The 20,501-nt window shown below is 45.1% G+C and overlaps 3 protein-coding genes across 3 annotated transcripts in view; 2 read left to right on the forward strand and 1 right to left on the reverse strand.

The window, feature by feature from the left end:
- The window catches only part of spg11 (SPG11 vesicle trafficking associated, spatacsin), a gene marked incomplete at its 3' end in the record, with an annotated part of 35,797 nt that extends 29,993 nt beyond the window's left edge, over positions 1-5,804 (forward strand). The window contains exons 30-40 of the mRNA XM_079270408.1: positions 290-1,022; positions 1,191-1,336; positions 1,443-1,674; positions 2,018-2,155; positions 2,565-2,698; positions 2,866-2,985; positions 4,214-4,382; positions 4,472-4,548; positions 5,002-5,157; positions 5,401-5,552; positions 5,630-5,804. Of these exons, the coding sequence (XP_079126534.1) occupies positions 290-1,022; positions 1,191-1,336; positions 1,443-1,674; positions 2,018-2,155; positions 2,565-2,698; positions 2,866-2,985; positions 4,214-4,382; positions 4,472-4,548; positions 5,002-5,157; positions 5,401-5,552; positions 5,630-5,804 (2,232 nt within the window). The remainder of the gene's footprint in view (positions 1-289; positions 1,023-1,190; positions 1,337-1,442; positions 1,675-2,017; positions 2,156-2,564; positions 2,699-2,865; positions 2,986-4,213; positions 4,383-4,471; positions 4,549-5,001; positions 5,158-5,400; positions 5,553-5,629) is intronic.
- A 96-nt stretch (positions 5,805-5,900) lies between these two features.
- Positions 5,901-17,943, reverse strand: znf277 (zinc finger protein 277). Its single transcript, XM_079270396.1, has 12 exons — positions 17,904-17,943; positions 17,416-17,629; positions 16,856-16,944; positions 16,406-16,488; positions 11,391-11,482; positions 11,161-11,271; positions 10,920-11,052; positions 10,384-10,454; positions 10,194-10,290; positions 9,066-9,108; positions 8,558-8,732; positions 5,901-6,231 (listed from the first exon to the last, which is right to left on the reverse strand). The coding sequence occupies exons 1-12, from the start codon at positions 17,929-17,931 to the stop codon at positions 6,009-6,011; spliced, it is 1,359 nt and encodes a 452-aa protein (XP_079126522.1). The 5' UTR covers positions 17,932-17,943; the 3' UTR covers positions 5,901-6,008.
- Positions 17,944-20,431: 2,488 nt separating this feature from the next.
- Positions 20,432-20,501, forward strand: part of immp2l (inner mitochondrial membrane peptidase subunit 2) — a 56,564-nt gene continuing 56,494 nt past the window's right edge. The window contains exon 1 of the mRNA XM_079276901.1: positions 20,432-20,462. The gene's annotated coding sequence lies outside the window, so the exon portion shown is untranslated. The remainder of the gene's footprint in view (positions 20,463-20,501) is intronic.

Consider the following 20,501-nt stretch of genomic DNA (forward strand, 5'->3'; position numbering starts at 1 on the left):
GGGTTAGACAGCTGAGCTTCAGGTTGTACATTCACTCACAGATGACATTCTTCAGTCTCCATGTCGGTCAAATATTCTCTCTGTTCGGAGCTTTTGTTGCAAACACACTGCAGCTTCCCTCTAGTGCCACCTGCAGGTCAGATTGTCGTCATTACACACTGTTATTTTCATAATCCTCTTGTTTGTTTCATGTCATGTGTTAAGACATCTCTTATATTTGTCAGTTAATTGTAAATGATTCAGCATCGGTGGAACGATGTTTGTTTGTATTTCTGTCTTTTCCTGTTAGCTGCTCCAGGAGGTAAACTCCCAGAAGTCCAAGCGCCAGTGGAGGAGGCTGGAGACGCGAGTCGGTCTGTGGAGGAGGTGTCACGAGCAGCTGAAGGCTGAAAGCGCCGATCCGGAATCGGCCTCCCGGTTCTTCCTGTCTCAGGCCGACACGGTGACCGCCTCGCCGCCGGAGGCTCAGACCGAGCTGCTGGACGTCCAGGAGCGCTGCCTGCTGCTCTGCCTCGCCGCCCGCTGGCTCTCGCTGCTCAGCCCGGCTCCCGGGGACCAGCTGGAGAGCCTGGAGAAGAAGCTGTGGATCGGCCGGGTGCGACGACACGTCCTCGCCGCCGCCATGGAGAAGGAGAGCGTCTTCAACCTGCCGCCGTCCGCCGTCACGCCGGAAATGAACACGTGCGAGGTGCTGATGAGGGAGTTCTCCTTCTCCAGCATATCAGGCCTGAACAGCGAGAGGTGGCTCGGTCTGGAGGGACTCCCCGGTCCCGGTGAGGACCAGGAGGAGCTGAACAGCGAGGCCCCGTTGAGTCCGGAGGAGAGGAGCGCTCTGGCTGCTCTCATTGGTCAGTTATTAGAGGAAGGCAGCATCCACGAAGCCAGCCGGGTCTGCCGGTATTTCTCCCTGTATCACTGGGACATGTGGGTGGTGCTGCGCTGCAGAGGTCTAGCCTCTGGAGACCTGGACCCTGAACCGCAGGAGGCCTCAGAGGTTCAGCCAAAGAAGAGCCTCACCAGCTGTAAGCTTGTCTTTCTCCTTCTTCTTAGTATTATAAGTATGTTATTATTATGCAACAACAACTGAACTTCTAAATCCAAATGAAACTTTTAACACCAAGAACACCACTCTGTTTGAAAAGTGTAAATTGAACTTCTTCTCCATAAGGTACACATCTTCTCTCCTCCAGATCCCTCGATGAGCAGCCTGTCGTCCTTCGTGATGCTCCCCCTCCCCGAAGACGAGGTCGCCGTCCAGCTCCAGAAGCTGGTGGATCAGTGTGGCAACGGCAAGAACTACTGCAAACAGGTCCTCAGCCTCTACCAGCTCTCCAAGGTACCACGTCCACCCACACCCTCACGAGGGACCAGTGTCCTCATTCACAAGCACGTAGAGCAGGTTCACGTTGACCCTCTACCGGCGGTACTCTCTCCTTCTCCAGGAGCTGCAGTGCTCCTTCAGCCAGATGTGCAGGGAGGAGCCTCGCTCGGTGCTGGAGAAGCTGCTGCTGTCGGAGCAGCCGGAGCGCTTCAGGAAAGCTCAGCTCTTCATCAAGGCTCAGGGTCTCTCTGCAGACTCTGTGGCCCAGCTGGTGTCCTCAGCTGTGGTCCAGGCGCTGCTGGCCTCCTCCTCCTCCTCCTCCTCCTCCTCCTCCGCCCAGGAGCTGCAGCCCGGTGAGTTCTGTCAGGATGTTTTCACTTCACTGTCGACTGTACGGAAGCCATGACAGGAGAGTGAGGAAAACATGTTCTTGTGATCTCATTTCTAGGTCCGATCGAAGTAGTTTATAAGAAGTGGATGTAGTCGTCGTGATGTCACTCATTGGTTTGTGGACTAATGTTGGTTTGGACTGTGTGTGTGTGTGTGTGTGTGTGTGTGTGTGTGTGTGTGTGTGTGTGTGTGTGTGTGTGTGTGTGTGTGTGTGTGTGTGTGTGTGTGTGTGTGTGTGTGTGTGTGTGTGTGTGTGTGTGTGTGTGTGTGTGTGTGTGCGCGTGCGCGTGCGCGTGTCTGACCCAGCAGAGAGGCAGGTGTTCAGGCCGTCAGAGGGGCGTCACTCTCTGGTCCAGCTCTTCAAACTGTGTGACGATCCGAACCTGGTGGGAGTCAAACTGCTGGAGAACCTCAACACTGTTCCACTGAGAGACCTGAGCTGCAGTATGAGACGTATACACACACACACACACACACACACACACACACAGACAGACATATACACACACACACACACACACACAGACAGACAGACACACACACACACACAGACAGACATATACACACACACACACACAGACAGACATATACATATACACACACACACACACACACACACACACACACACACACAGACACGCACACGCACACAGACAGACACACACACACACACACACACACACACACACACACACAGACAGACACACACATTTCACTGAGCAGAGCCTGAAGGCATCATACTGTAACTGAAGTTAGCCGTTGGCGGTGCTGCTAACGTTGCTAGCTCTCCTCTGATTGGTTGTTTAATGAAACGTGATCAGAGACTAGGAACCCCTTTTCTTGCCTCCTGTAGTTGTGGAGCTGCTGGTCGTGGCTCACGACTGCTTCAGTCTCACCTGTAACATGGAGGGCATCGTCAGAGTGCTGCAAGCTGCCCGACACCTCAGCCACACCTACCTGGCCCCGGGGGAGCACTACAGCCTGCTGGTAAGCCCCGCCCACTGACACACACACTCACACACACTCACACACTCTCTCACACACATAGTCAATGTGGAGGTTTGACCTCCAACTCTCAAATCAAAATACATAAATCCATTTGGTATTTTTTAGAATGACGCTAAAGAGAATTATGTGTGTGTGTGTGTGTGCAGGTGCGTCTGCTGACAGGTATCGGCAGGTACAACGAGATGACGTACGTCTTCGACCTGCTGCATCAGAACCATCGCTTTGAGATGCTGCTGAGGAAGAAGATGGACACGGACAGAGGACAGGTACACACACACACATACACACACACACTCACACATTCACTGAGCAGAGCCTGAAGGCATCATCATGGAACACTCTGATGGTTAACGTTAAACTTTATTTACACTCTGATGGTTAACGTTAAACTTTATTTACACTCTGATGGTTAACGTTAAACTTTATTTACACTCTGATGGTTAACGTTAAACTTTATTTACACTCTGATGGTTAACGTTAAACTTTATTTACACTCTGATGGTTAACGTTAAACTTTATTTACACTCTGATGGTTAACGTTAAACTTTATTTACACTCTGATGGTTAACGTTAAACTTTATTTACACTCTGATGGTTAACGTTAAACTTTATTTACACTGATGGTTAACGTTAAACTTTATTTACACTCTGATGGTTAACGTTAAACTTTATTTACACTCTGATGGTTAACGTTAAACTTTATTTACACTCTGATGGTTAACGTTAAACTTTATTTACACTCTGATGGTTAACGTTAAACTTTATTTACACTCTGATGGTTAACGTTAAACTTTATTTACACTCTGATGGTTAACGTTAAACTTTATTTACACTCTGATGGTTAACGTTAAACTTTATTTACACTGTGATGGTTAACGTTAAACTTTATTTACACTCTGATGGTTAACGTTAAACTTTATTTACACTCTGATGGTTGACGTTAAACTTTATTTACACTCTGATGGTTAACATTAAACTTTATTTACACTCTGATGGTTAACGTTAAACTTTATTTACACTGTGATGGTTAACGTTAAACTTTATTTACACTCTGATGGTTAACGTTAAACTTTATTCACACTCTGATGGTTAACGTTAAAACTTTATTTACACTCTGATGGTTAACGTTAAACTTTATTCACACTCTGATGGTTAACGATAAACTTTATTCACACTCTGATGGTTAACGATAAACTTTATTTACACTCTGATGGTTAACGTTAAACTTTATTTACACTCTGATGGTTAACGTTAAACTTTATTTACACTCTGATGGTTAACGTTAAACTTTATTTACACTCTGATGGTTAACGTTAAACTTTATTCACACTCTGATGGTTAACGATAAACTTTATTTACACTCTGATGGTTAACGATAAACTTTATTTACACTCTGATGGTTAATGTTGAGCGACTACTGTCCGTCACACCTCTACATGTGAGTGTTTAAAGCATCGTGCCGATGCGTCTCTGCTCCACATGAACCGGTCTCAGAGCTCCAGCCTGAAGACGGCCCTGCTCGACTACATAAAGCGCTGCCTCCCCGCAGACAGCGAGAAACACAACATGGTGGCTCTGTGCTTCAGCATGAGGAGGGAGATCGGAGAGAACCACGAGATGGCGGCCAGGACGCAGCTGAAGATCATCGAGTCTCAGGCCTGGGGTAGAGCATACATGTATATACATGCATAGTATATATATACACATACTTCATCCTTCATCAGTCACACTGGTGTTCCTGTCTCTAAACAGTGGTCACTCCTGATCTGAAGAGCTCGTTGGTCAAAGCGTTGGGTCTCCTGAGGGACGCTGCAGAGAGCTTCTCCAAGGTACCTGAACGTCTCCACCTTCAACTTCAGAGGAACCAAAAGCATGTGTTCTTTAAGCAATCGACAAAACTACACCGTTCATCAAAGAAGCTGTAAAAAACACTTCATTATCGGCAGATGTTTTCATCTTTCCGACGGTCCTTGAACACATGTGTGACGAAAGCTTCGGTCAGAAAAATGATATTTCATCAAAAATAACATTTTTATCCAACAATGGTAACACTTGTAAACATGTTGGATATATAGATTATATTTTAAAAATGAATTATCAAAGAACTTCATCTGTTTTGAATGACTGATGTCGTCATAACTGTTATTCTGCACAAAAGACATGTTCTAGTTCTACTTAGTCATGATGGTTCTGTTTCCATAGAGGAGCAGGACCTTTATTTTGAAAATCCAGAGAGCAGAGTGTGACTCTGAGAGGACTTTACCTCCGTGTGTGTGTTTCAGGACTCGTGTGTGCGTCAGGCGAGCCGCTGCGTCCGGACGGCCAAGCTGGTCGCTCTGCAGCTGCACTTCCTGAACCAGGAGTCGGACCTGCGGGTCGTCAACCTGAGACCTGCAGAGCTGCTGGACGCCGTCACGGCGCTGCCACGATGCTACCAGGTGGGTTTAGGTTATTCTTCTACATGACTGAACACATGGTTGCTTCTTGTTGGATTATTTTTACAACCATTTTAATATCATGAGACTGTCTGAGGAGATTATGACTGAAACACTTAAGAAAGACTGAAACGTGACTTTACACCAACTTCTGTTTCCAGTCAGCGTCTGAAACTACGTTGAAACTCTTAGTGCCCTCCACACAGCAGCAGCTCTCATCCAGGCCTTCTGCCTTCTGCCTCTCAGGTGTTCGTGGTGTCCGAGGCCTACAGCTACAGTCCGGACTGGGCCCAGATCCTGTACCAGCAGGTGATCCTGAACGGGGACTTTGTTTACCTGGAGGAGCTCAAACGCCACCGCCCGCTGACCTCCAGCCTGTTTGAGGACATCTTCCAGAAGTAAGGCGGCTCATCCGTCAGAGGGCTGTTTCCTCAGTAACATCGTCTGTGTGTTGATGATGTTGTTGTGGTTTCAGGCTGGACGGCGCTCCCAGCAGCGCCACTGCCAACGTCAAGCGCCTGCTGTCGCACTGCGATGACACGTACAGCCGCTACAGGCTGGCCTACCAGCACGGCCTGTACGACGTCACCAAGACGCTGCTGCAGGACGCCAAGACCTCCAGCTACCTGAGCGACAGGCTGGCCGGCTGACCGGCCCGGTTCACCAGATGACCGATGACTGAACTACACTTATTGATATAAAGTCTGTCTTTTCTAAGTCTGTGAATTAAAGTGATTGAACTGTAACTGAACAGAATGTGTTTCTGCTAATAAATGACGAGACGAATGAAATAATTATTATTTATGAAATAAATCCGGGTCGGATTTTGTGAAACCAGATGAACTCATGCAGGTTCACCAGGACGTACTGCTGGACCCGCTGGAGGGAAAGGGGGCACGGCAGCTGCAGGCGCTCCGGTTCTTCAGCAGCTGGTTGAGGACGCTGGTCCGTCTCAGCGCTCTGAGGTCGGAGACGTCCTCCGCGATCACCGGGACGTCCTCGCCGCGGTCCGTCTCGTCGTCGTGGTCAGAAAGCGTACAGAGGAGGGCGTCGTTCTCGTACGTGGGGAAGTAATACCTGAGGAGAGACGGGGGTCAGAGGTCACCAGCCTGGAGGGAGGACCGTGGTGTTGGCGGAGGCGGGACGTTTTAAAGTCAAACACAGATGTGTGTGTATGAATGAATAGAGAGCAGCACTGTACCATAACAACATACAGACATAACCGTAATCATGTCTAATCTATACATTCAATAGAGTCAAAACAAAAAGCAGCCATTATTGGGTTTTGTGGGAGATAATTATGTTCTGAGCTTTGGAACTACAGTTCCCATAATGCTTTGCCCCAGGAAGTGTCATTGTGGCATAAATTAGACTAGAACCAAAGAACTTGAAGCTATATTGTAGAAATGATCTCGCGGAAGAGGTCCTCCCTCACTGGCTTCCCACCAACGCCGCCAGAGCTGCAGGAACATCATGCATATGTATGACAAACAGATAAACAGATAACAAACAGATAAACAGACGACAAACATAAACAGATAACAAACAGATAACAAACAGACGACAGACGACAAACAGACGACAAACAGACGACAAACAGACAAACAGATAACAAACAGATAAACAGACGACAAACAGATAAACAGACGACAAACAGATAAACAGACGACAAACAGACGACAAGCAGACAAACAGATAAACAGATAACAAACATAAACAGATCAACAGATAAACAGACGACAAACATAAACAGATAACAAACAGATAACAAACAGATAACAAACAGACGACAAACAGACAAACAGACGACAAACAGACGACAAACATAAACAGACGACAAACAGATAAACAGACGACAAACAGATAAACAGATAACAAACAGATAACAAACAGACGACAAACAGACAAACAGACGACAAACAGATAAACAGACGACAAACAGATAACAAACAGACGACAGACGACAAACATAACAAACAGATAAACAGACGACAAACAGATAAACAGACGACAAACATAAACAGATAACAAACAGATAACAAACAGACGACAAACATAACAAACAGATGACAAACAGACGACAAACAGACAAACAGACGACAAACAGACAAACGGATAACAAACAGATAAACAGACGACAAACAGACAAACAGACGACAAACAGATAAACAGACGACAAACAGACAAACAGATAACAAACAGACAAACAGACGACAAACAGACGACAGACGACAAACATAACAAACAGATAAACAGATAAACAGACGACAAACAGACGACAGACGACAAACATAACAAACAGATAAACAGATAAACAGACGACAAACAGACGACAGACGACAAACATAACAAACAGATGACAAACACAAACAGATAACAAACAGATAAACAGACGACAAACAGATAAACAGATAACAAACAGACGACAGACGACAAACATAAACAGATGACAGACGACAAACAGATAAACAGATAACAAACAGATAAACAGACGACAAACAGATAAACAGATAACAAACAGATGACAGACGACAAACAGATAAACAGATAAACAGATAAACAGATAACAAACAGATAAACAGATAACAAACAGATAAACAGATAAACAGATAAACAGATAACAAACAGACGACAAACAGATAAACAGACGACAAACAGACGACAAACAGACGACAAACAGATAACAAACATAACAAACAGACAAACAGACGACAAACAGACGACAAACAGATAACAAACATAACAAACAGACAAACAGACGACAAACAGACGACAGACGACAAACATAACAAACAGATAACAAACAGATAAACAGACGACAAACAGACGACAGACGACAAACATAACAAACAGATGACAAACACAAACAGACGACAAACAGACAAACAGACGACAAACAGATAACAAACAGATAAACAGACGACAAACATAACAAACAGATAACAAACATAACAAACAGATAACAAACAGACGACAGACGACAAACATAAACAGATGACAGACGACAAACAGATAAACAGATAACAAACAGATAAACAGATAAACAGATAAACAGACGACAAACAGATAAACAGACGACAAACAGATAAACAGATAACAAACAGATAAACAGATAACAAACAGATAACAAACAGATAACAAACAGATAAACAGATAAACAGATAACAAACAGACGACAAACAGATAAACAGACGACAAACAGACGACAAACAGACGACAGACGACAAACATAACAAACAGACGACAAACAGATAAACAGACGACAAACAGACGACAAACGGACGACAAACGGACGACAAACAGATGACAAACAGATAATAAACAGACGACAAACAGATAAACAGATAACAAACAGATAAACAGACGACAAACAGACGACAAACAGATAGAGAATTGCGCTGACTGCGGCTGGTTCCAGGTTGACGCGTCCGGCAGCGTCATCACGTGACCGGCGGCCTCGAGGTGCCGGATGACGTCGTCTCTGGACTCAAACTTCTGCTGGCAGCCGTAGCAGCGGCTCTGGTGGATCTCACGGCGGATGAAGTTCACCAGTTTGACCTGCTGGTAGAACCGGAGGTCTGTGGGGGGGGGGGGGGGGGGGGGGGCATTAGTCATCAGTGGGCTGCTTCTTCTTAAAGGGATAGTGTGCAGGATTTGACCTCTGTGTCAGAACTACGCTGGTCTCTCATTGGGTTTGTCCATTCTGGGCTACCGTCGTCTCATCTCATGGGACGGCGTGTGGACGTCATTAACAAACTGTTTTTAACCGTAATTAAAAGTGTGACAAGTGATGTTAGATATTCATGAATTCAATTAATGAATATTATGTTACATTTCTGCCAATAGATCCTCTGAATGCTTTAAACGTGATGAAGATGATGAACTTGGATGTCAGCATTTGTTTTACTTACTGAGCTCCGTCCTCAGATTGTGGAGGTCAAAGCCGTGAGCGTCCTAAAAACAATGAGGAACAACAATCAACAAAGACTAAAACTAGAGCCTAGACTAGACCCCGTTAGTCTAGACTGGACCCCGTTAGTCTAGACTGGACCCCGTTAGTCTAGACTGGACCCGGTTAGTCTAGACTGGACCCCGTTAGTCTAGACTCGACCCCGTTAGTCTGGACTAGACTAGACCCCGTTAGTCTGGACTAGACTAGACCCCGTTAGTCTGGACTAGACTAGACCCCGTTAGTCTAGACTAGACTAGACCCCGTTAGTCTGGACTAGACTAGACCCCGTTAGTCTAGACTGGACCCCGTTAGTCTAGACTCGACCCCGTTAGTCTGGACTAGACTAGACCCCGTTAGTCTAGACTGGACCCTGTTAGTCTAGACTAGACCCAGTTAGTCTAGACTAGACTAGACCCCGTTAGTCTAGACTAGACTAGACCCCGTTAGTCTAGACTGGACCCCGTTAGTCTAGACTAGACTAGACCCCGTTAGTCTAGACTGGACCCCGTTAGTCTAGACTCGACTGGACCCCGTTAGTCTAGACTAGACTAGACCCCGTTAGTCTAGACTGGACCCCGTTAGTCTAGACTAGACTAGACCCCGTTAGTCTAGACTGGACCCCGTTAGTCTAGACTCGACCCCGTTAGTCTAGACTAGACTAGACCCCGTTAGTCTAGACTGGACCCAGTTAGTCTAGACTAGACCCCATTAGTCTAGACTGGACCCCGTTAGTCTAGACTAGACTAGACCCCGTTAGTCTAGACTGGACCCCGTTAGTCTAGACTAGACCCCGTTAGTCTAGACTGGACCCCGTTAGTCTAGACCCCGTTATTCTGAACTAGACCCCGTTAGTCTAGACTGGACCCCGTTAGTCTAGACTGGACCCCGTTAGTCTAGACTCGACCCCGTTAGTCTAGACTCGACCCCGTTAGTCTAGACTCGACCCCGTTAGTCTGAACTACACTAGACCCCGTTATTCTTAACTAGACCCCGTCTGTCTAGACTGGACCCCGTCTGTCTAGACTGGACCCCGTTAGTCTAGACTGGACCCTGTTAGTCTAGACTGGACCCGGTTAGTCTGAGTCACCTTCATGTGAGTGTAGATCTGCTCCATCGTCTCAGACTGATGATCACAGAAGAGACAAACAGCAGAGACCGGATGAGCCCTCCAGTCCGACCAATCACTGAGGACGACACAGGAAACAGGAAACGGGACTACGTGAGGTTCTCTGTGGGGGTTCCACATACAATAAGAGATCCTTCTGGTTCCTACTCACTCCTGCTCCTCCTCGTCCACCAGATCCCGGTCGTCCTCACTCTGCACCTCCTCCCAGGTCTTCCCCAGCTCCTGACCGGAGAGCAGAGACACAGAAGATCACACAGTGAAGAACAGCTCCACCAATACACCTGGTTCTGGAACCGAGGTGTTACTAGAGAGACAGAACCCGGAGGTGTGTGGGTGTTACCAGGTAGACAGAAGCCGGAGGTGTTACCAGAGAGACAGAACCATGAGGTGTTACCAGAGCGACAGAACCATGAGGTGTTACCAGAGAGACAGAACCATGAGGTGTTACCAGAGAGACAGAACCATGAGGTGTTACCAGAGAGACAGAACCATGAGGTGTTACCAGGTAGAATGTGTGTACACACACCATGAGGTGTGTGTAGGTGTTACCAGAGAGACAGAACCATGAGGTGTGTGTAGGTGTTACCAGAGAGACAGAACCATGAGGTGTGTGTAGGTGTTACCAGAGAGACAGAACCATGAGGTGTTACCAGAGAGACAGAACCATGAGGTGTGTGTAGGTGTTACCAGGTAGTTGATGACGTAGAAGCGGTCGTACAGACGGTTGCTGGCGTTGATGCGGCGGTGAGCTTTCTTCCTCATGTGATCCTTCAGCGTGGTTTTGTCCCTGAAGGTTTTCTCACAGTACAAACACTGCAGACTGACGGGAGGACACGCAGACCATCAGCACATGTTGTTCTTGAGGATGTTAGTGACATTCAAAGGATAGAACACGCGTGCTGGTTTCATCTGTGGTCATCGCGCTTACTCGTCCAGTTTGCTCTGCAGCGTGTCCAGAAACTGGTCGCAGTACACGATGTTGTCCGGCAGCCCGATGCTGAAGGAATGCTCTCTGGCCATGTGGTTCAGCAGAGACGACCTGCAACACCACGGTGGAGTTTGTTACGGGAACACATTTTAGATTTCTTGTGAGGAGAATGAAACAAGTGAATAATGTTATGAAGTAGTTTCCTAAGTGACTGCGTTCAGTGCGAGAACCTGTTTCCGGTGAACTCGTCGCTGCAGAACATGCAGAGTCGACTGAAGCTGCTGTCGTCTCTCTCCTGCTGCTGCTGCTCCAGAACCTCCTCCTGGGGGACCAACAACAGCGTCAGAGAGCCACCACAGAAGAAGAAGCAGAGAGGCACCACAGAAGAAGAAGAAGAAGCAGAGAGGCGCCACAGAAGAAGAAGTAGAGAGGCACCACAGAAGAAGAAGAAGAAGCAGAGAGGCACCACAGAAGAAGAAGAAGAAGAAGCAGAGAGGCACCACAGAAGAAGAAGAAGAAGAAGCAGAGAGGCGCCACAGAAGAAGAAGAAGAGAGGCACCACAGAAGAAGAAGAAGTAGAGAGGCACCACAGAAGAAGAAGAAGTAGAGAGGCACCACAGAAGAAGAAGAAGAAGAAGAAGAGAGGCACCACAGAAGAAGAAGAAGAAGAAGAAGAAGAAGAGAGGTGCCACAGAAGAAGAAGAAGAGAGGCACCACAGAAGAAGAAGAAGTAGAGAGGCACCACAGAAGAAGAAGAAGAAGAAGCAGAGAGGCACCACAGAAGAAGAAGAAGAAGCAGAGAGGCGCCACAGAAGAAGAAGAAGAAGCAGAGAGGCGCCACAGAAGAAGAAGAAGAGAGGCACCACAGAAGAAGAAGAAGTAGAGAGGCACCACAGAAGAAGAAGAAGTAGAGAGGCACCACAGAAGAAGAAGAAGAAGAAGAAGAAGAGAGGCACCACAGAAGAAGAAGAAGAAGAAGAAGAAGAAGAAGAGAGGTGCCACAGAAGAAGAAGAAGAGAGGCACCACAGAAGAAGAAGAAGTAGAGAGGCACCACAGAAGAAGAAGAAGAAGCAGAGAGGCACCACAGAAGAAGAAGAAGAAGCAGAGAGGCGCCACAGAACAAGAAGAAGAAGCAGAGAGGCGCCACAGAATAAGAAGAAGAAGAGAGGCGCCACAGAAGAAGAAGAAGAAGAGAGGCACCACAGAAGAAGAAGAAGAAGAAGAAGAGAGGCACCACAGAAGAAGAAGTAGAGAGGCACCACAGAAGAAGAAGAAGAGAGGCACCACAGAAGAAGAAGAAGAAGTAGAGAGGCACCACAGAAGAAGAAGAAGAAGAAGCAGAGAGGCACCACAGAAGAAGAAGAAGAAGAAGCAGAGAGGCGCCACAGAAGAAGAAGAAGAGAGGCGCCACAGAAGAAGAAGAAGAAGAAGCAGAGAGGCACCACAGAAGAAGAAGAAGAAGAAGAGAGGCACCACAGAAGAAGAAGAAGAAGAAGTAGAGAGGCACCACAGAAGAAGAAGAAGAAGCAGAGAGGCACCACAGAAGAAGAAGAAGAAGCAGAGAGGCACCACAGAAGAAGAAGAAGAAGAAGAGAGGCACCACAGAAGAAGAAGAAGAAGAAGAAGAAGAGAGGCGCCACAGAAGAAGAAGAGAGGCACCACAGAAGAAGAAGAAGAAGAAGAAGAAGAAGAAGAGAGGCACCACAGAAGAAGAAGTAGAGAGGCACCACAGAAGAAGAAGTAGAGAGGCACCACAGAAGAAGAAGAAGTACAGAGGCGCCACAGAAGAAGAAGAAGAAGAAGAAGAGAGGCGCCACAGAAGAAGAAGAAGAAGCAGAGAGGCACCACAGAAGAAGAAGAAGTAGAGAGGCACCACAGAAGAAGAAGAAGAAGTACAGAGGCACCACAGAAGAAGAAGAAGAAGAAGAAGAAGAAGAAGAAGAAGCAGAGAGGCACCACAGAAGAAGAAGAAGAAGAAGAAGAAGAAGAAGAAGAGAGGCACCACAGAAGAAGAAGTAGAAGAAGAAGAAGAAGTAGAGAGGCACCACAGAAGAAGAAGAAGAAGAAGAAGAGAGGCACCACAGAAGAAGAAGAAGAAGAAGAAGAAGAAGAAGTACAGAGGCACCACAGAAGAAGAAGAAGAAGAAGAAGAAGAGAGGCACCACAGAAGAAGAAGAAGAAGAAGAAGTACAGAGGCACCACAGAAGAAGAAGAAGAAGAAGAAGAAGAAGAGAGGCACCACAGAAGAAGAAGTAGAAGAAGAAGAAGAAGAAGAAGAAGTAGAGAGGCACCACAGAAGAAGAAGAAGAAGAAGAAGAAGAAGAAGAAGAAGAAGTAGAGAGGCACCACAGAAGAAGAAGAAGAAGAAGAAGTACAGAGGCACCACAGAAGAAGAAGAAGAAGAAGAAGAAGAAGAAGAAGAAGAAGAGAGGCACCACAGAAGAAGAAGTAGAAGAAGAAGTAGAGAGGCAACACAGAAGAAGAATAAGAAGAAGAAGAAGAGAGGCACCACAGAAGAAGAAGAAGTAGAGAGGCACCACAGAAGAAGAAGAAGAAGAAGCAGAGAGGCACCACAGAAGAAGAAGAAGAAGCAGAGAGGCGCCACAGAAGAAGAAGAAGAAGCAGAGAGGCGCCACAGAAGAAGAAGAAGAGAGGCACCACAGAAGAAGAAGAAGTAGAGAGGCACCACAGAAGAAGAAGAAGTAGAGAGGCACCACAGAAGAAGAAGAAGAAGAAGAAGAAGAGAGGCACCACAGAAGAAGAAGAAGAAGAAGAAGAAGAAGAGAGGTGCCACAGAAGAAGAAGAAGAGAGGCACCACAGAAGAAGAAGAAGTAGAGAGGCACCACAGAAGAAGAAGAAGAAGCAGAGAGGCACCACAGAAGAAGAAGAAGAAGCAGAGAGGCGCCACAGAACAAGAAGAAGAAGCAGAGAGGCGCCACAGAATAAGAAGAAGAAGAGAGGCGCCACAGAAGAAGAAGAAGAAGAGAGGCACCACAGAAGAAGAAGAAGAAGAAGAAGAGAGGCACCACAGAAGAAGAAGTAGAGAGGCACCACAGAAGAAGAAGAAGAGAGGCACCACAGAAGAAGAAGAAGAAGTAGAGAGGCACCACAGAAGAAGAAGAAGAAGAAGCAGAGAGGCACCACAGAAGAAGAAGAAGAAGAAGCAGAGAGGCGCCACAGAAGAAGAAGAAGAGAGGCGCCACAGAAGAAGAAGAAGAAGCAGAGAGGCACCACAGAAGAAGAAGAAGAAGAAGAGAGGCACCACAGAAGAAGAAGAAGAAGAAGTAGAGAGGCACCACAGAAGAAGAAGAAGAAGCAGAGAGGCACCACAGAAGAAGAAGAAGAAGCAGAGAGGCACCACAGAAGAATAAGAAGAAGAAGAAGAGAGGCACCACAGAAGAAGAAGAAGAAGAAGAAGAAGAGAGGCGCCACAGAAGAAGAAGAGAGGCACCACAGAAGAAGAAGAAGAAGAAGAAGAAGAAGAGAGGCACCACAGAAGAAGAAGTAGAGAGGCACCACAGAAGAAGAAGTAGAGAGGCACCACAGAAGAAGAAGAAGTACAGAGGCGCCACAGAAGAAGAAGAAGAAGAAGAAGAGAGGCGCCACAGAAGAAGAAGAAGAAGCAGAGAGGCACCACAGAAGAAGAAGAAGTAGAGAGGCACCACAGAAGAAGAAGAAGAAGTACAGAGGCACCACAGAAGAAGAAGAAGAAGAAGAAGAAGAAGCAGAGAGGCACCACAGAAGAAGAAGAAGAAGAAGAAGAAGAAGAAGAAGAAGAAGAGAGGCACCACAGAAGAAGAAGAAGTAGAGAGGCACCACAGAAGAAGAAGAAGAAGAAGAGAGGCACCACAGAAGAAGAAGAAGAAGAAGTAGAGAGGCACCACAGAAGAAGAAGAAGAAGAACAAGAAGTACAGAGGCACCACAGAAGAAGAAGAAGAAGAACAAGAAGTACAGAGGCACCACAGAAGAAGAAGAAGAAGAAGAAGAAGAAGAAGAAGAAGAAGAAGAAGAAGAGAGGCACCACAGAAGAAGAAGTAGAAGAAGAAGAAGAAGTAGAGAGGCACCACAGAAGAAGAAGAAGAAGAGAGGCACCACAGAAGAAGAAGAAGAAGAAGAAGAAGAAGAAGTACAGAGGCACCACAGAAGAAGAAGAAGAAGAAGAAGAAGAAGAAGAAGAAGTACAGAGGCACCACAGAAGAAGAAGAAGAAGAAGAAGAGAGGCACCACAGAAGAAGAAGTAGAAGAAGAAGAAGAAGAAGAAGTAGAGAGGCACCACAGAAGAAGAAGAAGAAGAAGAAGAAGAAGTACAGAGGCACCACAGAAGAAGAAGAAGAAGAAGAAGAAGAAGAAGAAGAAGAAGAAGAAGAAGAAGAAGAAGAGAGGCACCACAGAAGAAGAAGTAGAAGAAGAAGAAGAAGTAGAGAGGCACCACAGAAGAAGAAGAAGAAGAAGAAGAGAGGCACCACAGAAGAAGAAGAAGAAGAAGAAGAAGAAGAAGAAGTACAGAGGCACCACAGAAGAAGAAGAAGAAGAAGAAGAAGAAGAGAGGCACCACAGAAGAAGAAGAAGAAGAAGAAGTACAGAGGCACCACAGAAGAAGAAGAAGAAGAAGAAGAAGAGAGGCACCACAGAAGAAGAAGTAGAAGAAGAAGAAGAAGAAGAAGAAGAAGTAGAGAGGCACCACAGAAGAAGAAGAAGAAGAAGAAGAAGAAGAAGAAGAAGAAGAAGAAGAAGTAGAGAGGCACCACAGAAGAAGAAGAAGAAGAAGAAGTACAGAGGCACCACAGAAGAAGAAGAAGAAGAAGAAGAAGAAGAAGAAGAAGAAGAGAGGCACCACAGAAGAAGAAGTAGAAGAAGAAGTAGAGAGGCACCACAGAAGAAGAATAAGAAGAAGAAGAAGAGAGGCACCACAGAAGAAGAAGAAGAAGTACAGAGGCACCACAGAAGAAGAAGAAGAAGAGAGGCACCACAGAAGAAGAAGAAGAAGAAGAAGAAGTACAGAGGCACCACAGAAGAAGAAGAAGAAGAAGAAGAAGAAGAGAGGCACCACAGAAGAAGAAGTAGAAGAAGAAGAAGAAGAAGAAGAAGAAGAAGAAGAAGAAGAAGAAGAAGAGAGGCACCACAGAAGAAGAAGAAGAAGAAGTACAGAGGCACCACAGAAGAAGAAGGCTCGGATTTGGTGGATAAAAAGACAGTGGTTGAACAGTGAAGATGATGCTCTGTGCTCGGCTCAGATGCTCACCAGTCTCTTCTGCTGCAGCTTCTCTCGGAGGGTCCGGTCCTCTGGAAGGACGTCACACAGCAGGAAGTAGTGCTCCTGCTTCTCTGTGACAACATTTCAACGTTTTACTCTGTTTAGAACTGCTTCTTAAGGAGGAAAGTCAAGATGTCTGTGTGTTAGAGCAGAGAAACGAGTAGTGCCTCTACTCCGTTTCTCAGTGTTGTGACTCGAGTACACGTTCAATCAGTGAAAACAAACAAACAGGTAATAAAACATATTTGTTTAACTCTGACTACTTCATCACATTGATCCCAAAATAGATTAAAAATCCAATATCCAACTCGTGCATCCAAAGTTTAGAGGATGTTTGACGTGTTGGTAAGTTTGGATCCAGATCGTCTCAGTGTATCGTCACATCTGGATTATTATTCTGCTGACTGTTGCACTTTTCTCTGTTGACTTTGAACTCACCGACCGGCCCGCTGGAGTTGGTCTTGATGACGCTGCAGAAATCTGTGAGCGGCTGCTCCAAGAACCTGCCCCTCCAGTAGGACGCGTACCTGACGGAGGACAGGAAGTGAGTCACGGAGGAGAAGATTTAAAGTCAAAGGACTCTTTAAAGGAACTCCAGGAAGTGATCCTGAAAACATGACGTCTTCTGTGGATTTGAAGGAAATGACTGCAACTATTATTATTATCATTCACAATTCTTTCACTATAACTGATTTTATTACCATTGTTATTCTACTATATCCACCATTACCAGTAGTCATAATGTTTCTACCATACTCACTACTCTCATGATATGAATCATTTCTGTCATAAGTATGTAATGTGTTGTAACTTTATTATGTTGTTCATTCTGTACACATGAAGTCTATCACACTTCATCCTGATAGATGGACTCAGAGCAGAAGAGACTGTCTCTCTGTCTGTCTCTGCCTGACTGTTGTTTGTACTGTGAGTCCTTTAAGACATTGAACTTCATCACTCCCCCGTCTTTAGTGTCTTTAGTCTGATTCTGTTCATACTTTGGGAGGTCAGCGACCAGCTTGACGTCAGCGATCACCATCTTGTGCTGCAGCAGCAGGTGTTTGAGGAGGACGTCTGTCTGCTGCAGAGGGACGGACTCAGAGCAGAAGAGACACACCAGCAGCTCTCCGCCCGGCGGCTGCACACTGGGAGTGATGGAGCAGGAGGGGGGGTGCTCTGGGAAACACAGAGGCTCCAGTATGCTGTCCTGATCTGAGGGAGGTTAACACACACACACACACACACACACACAGATACACGTGCGCACCGCACCACACGCACACACAGACACACAGTGTATATGAGGGAGAACGTGCAGGCTGCTGGTTAGCTTCACGCTAGTTAGCTTCTTTATGAACCACAGAGCGGACATTTGTTCATAGTTTTCTGTCTGACGGACTCTGAGTTTTATCTACGCGTGAATCATCTCTTTCTTACACAAAACGTCTTCTTTTAATCCTTAAAACCTTAAAATAAATCATCTCACCATCTCTACTCCGGTCAGAGGCGGCCATCTTTGGTGTCACGTGTTCAAAACAGCGCAGAACGGACCAATCAGAGGCTGGGAGACGTGGGCATGCTGCGTTCAAGGTCTCCATGTAAATTAAAATGTAATATGGTGCATTTAAGTGTTTTAAAACATTTGAAAACTCACGAGTTTGCTATTGAATTGATCTGATCTGTTTAAAACAAAAAACATTTATTAATCAGAGATTATTATGAGCACATAATTTAGCCTACTAAATGGTATTAAATCATACAATTTGACGTTAAATCTATTGATTTGTTATTAATTTACTTAAATGTACCTACAAGTACTTCAATGTAAAAACACCCCATTAACAGTAAGAAGTCCTGTATTAGTAAATATACATAATTATTACAAAGAAAAATAACTCATTATACAGACTGGCCCCTTTTTAAAGGATTGCATTATTTTTCTCATCTTCTAATAGTTTAGAATCACGTTCAAATTAAAATGTTATAATGTGAACCCAACATCAACTGTATTAAAGTCTTTCAACTAGATTTTATATTTAAGGCCAAAAGATCTGATGATGCTCTGTGTTTTTAAGTGATAGAACCTCCTCAGACTCTCATTCTACAACATACATCATGGTTTCAGTTTTTCTCTTGTTGCTCAGAAACCCTGTTTGGTACAAGGACAATACATTAACATGAAGTGTACAATATTCTATCATGAACATCTTCCTGAAACAGTGGATCACTGTTCGGCCTTGATTCAGTGTTTTATCTCTGTGAGTAACATCTATTAGTTCCTGTTGATGAGCACTAGGTGGCGCCATCGTCTCAGTCTTCTTCCTCCTGTAAGTTCTAGTTTTTCACTTAAATGTCAGTTAGTGTTATTTAGTTTCATTGAAGTTAAAACAGTAAAAAAATGCAGATATATAAAGACAAATTATGAAATAAAAGAGAATAGATATTAGCATTTTTATGTATTTTCACATTTTTAATTCCATATTTCTCTATATATTTGTTGATACATTTCTCTCTGTCTGTCCCCCCCCCCCCTCTCGTTGTGCTCCAGAAGTCCTCTCAGGTGAGTTCAGGTGCTGCATTATTCACACTGAACTCAGCGTCTCCAATTAAACCCTGGAGAGCAGTGAGGGGGAGACAGACAGAAGGATACGATGTGGACGGTCTGATTCAGACAGACATGAGGAGGAGGAGGAGGAGGAGGAGAATTATATTTGATTATATGAAGAGTACAGTACAGACACATGAAAGAGGAACAGCATGTCAAGTAAACCAATCACTGATCAGAGTTCAGACTGAACAGACAGCAGAGAGGATCAACAATCTGTGAGATGTGGAGTCTTTCTGTGTGTTTACGCTTCAAAGGTGTATTGCTCGCTGTGATCGTTGCTCCTCACGCTGGCTGTGAAGTGATCACTTTGTAGACGGGAGGACAGAACACAGAAGAAGAGAGGCTCACGAATAGAGAGGATGTTGTTGTTTTTCCTCTCTGGTAGAAGGATTCTGTCTGTGAAGTAAACTATAACTATATCGGCCTTTACACACCGAGGAGAGACGAATAAACTACACCAAATACCAAAAATACAAAAAGACTCGCCTACAAATGTTCTGCATCAAACTAGTCACACTGATAACGACTCTGGATCATGTTTCCATCGATGCTGATTGGCACTAAAACACCGTAGACTGTAAATAAGAAGTGGACGTCGTCGTCGTGACGTCACCCGTTGGTTTGTGGATGTTTTGAAGCCTCGAGTTTCACATTTTGGCCGTCGCCATCTTGTTTTTTTGCAACCAGTGAACAGGAAGTGACCATATCTGGACTGAGCAGGAGTGACGTAGAGACACCGCATACGTCTCTGGTAGAGACCTGTCAATCAGCGTGTAGCCCCGCCCTAAAGCATCCCCTGCTTTATGATCTGTGTGACTCTAAATGGACCATAATGTACTAAATCATGCTGTATTGGCAGACACGCCCCTACTCTGCCTCTGATAGGCTACGTTAGCATAGCTATGATGCTAACCGGTGCTTCGAACTAAGCCAGGGGCTAACGAACGGATCGGGGAAATTAAATAAAAAAATACGATTGGGGTAAATGAACTTCAAGAATATACTTTTTTGATAAGAAAGAGTTTAGGAGTTTTCTTGCCTACTTTCTTTTAGTTTTAACAAGTTTGAGAGTCTTAATATATTCTATACATTTTGGTCCTTTGTATTTATATATGTAACATATATGGTCATATTTTTCAATGATCAAAATGTATGACACCTTTACACTCAAGTTTGATGTTATGATTGGTTTTAAACAACATATACGCTGTCATTCGAGTCCATACAGTAACAGAATGTATACAATGGTAAGATAAATACGTTAAGGATTGTAATTCATCATTGGAAAAACAATAACATTTGTTTTTAATCGATACTTTGGAGGAATAAAGATTTGTTGGACTTGTGTTGTGTCAGACTGAATGCGGCAGGCTTTAGGACCCTTGATGACAACCCGTGACGTAGGACAACAACAGGAAGACGGACCTCACGTTGCTGGTAGGTGTGCGTTAGCATCTGTAGCTTTAGCTGTAGTTT

The sequence above is a fragment of the Melanostigma gelatinosum genome (assembly GCF_949748355.1).
Source record: "Melanostigma gelatinosum genome assembly, chromosome: 1".
Taxonomy (NCBI): Eukaryota; Metazoa; Chordata; class Actinopteri; order Perciformes; family Zoarcidae; genus Melanostigma; species Melanostigma gelatinosum.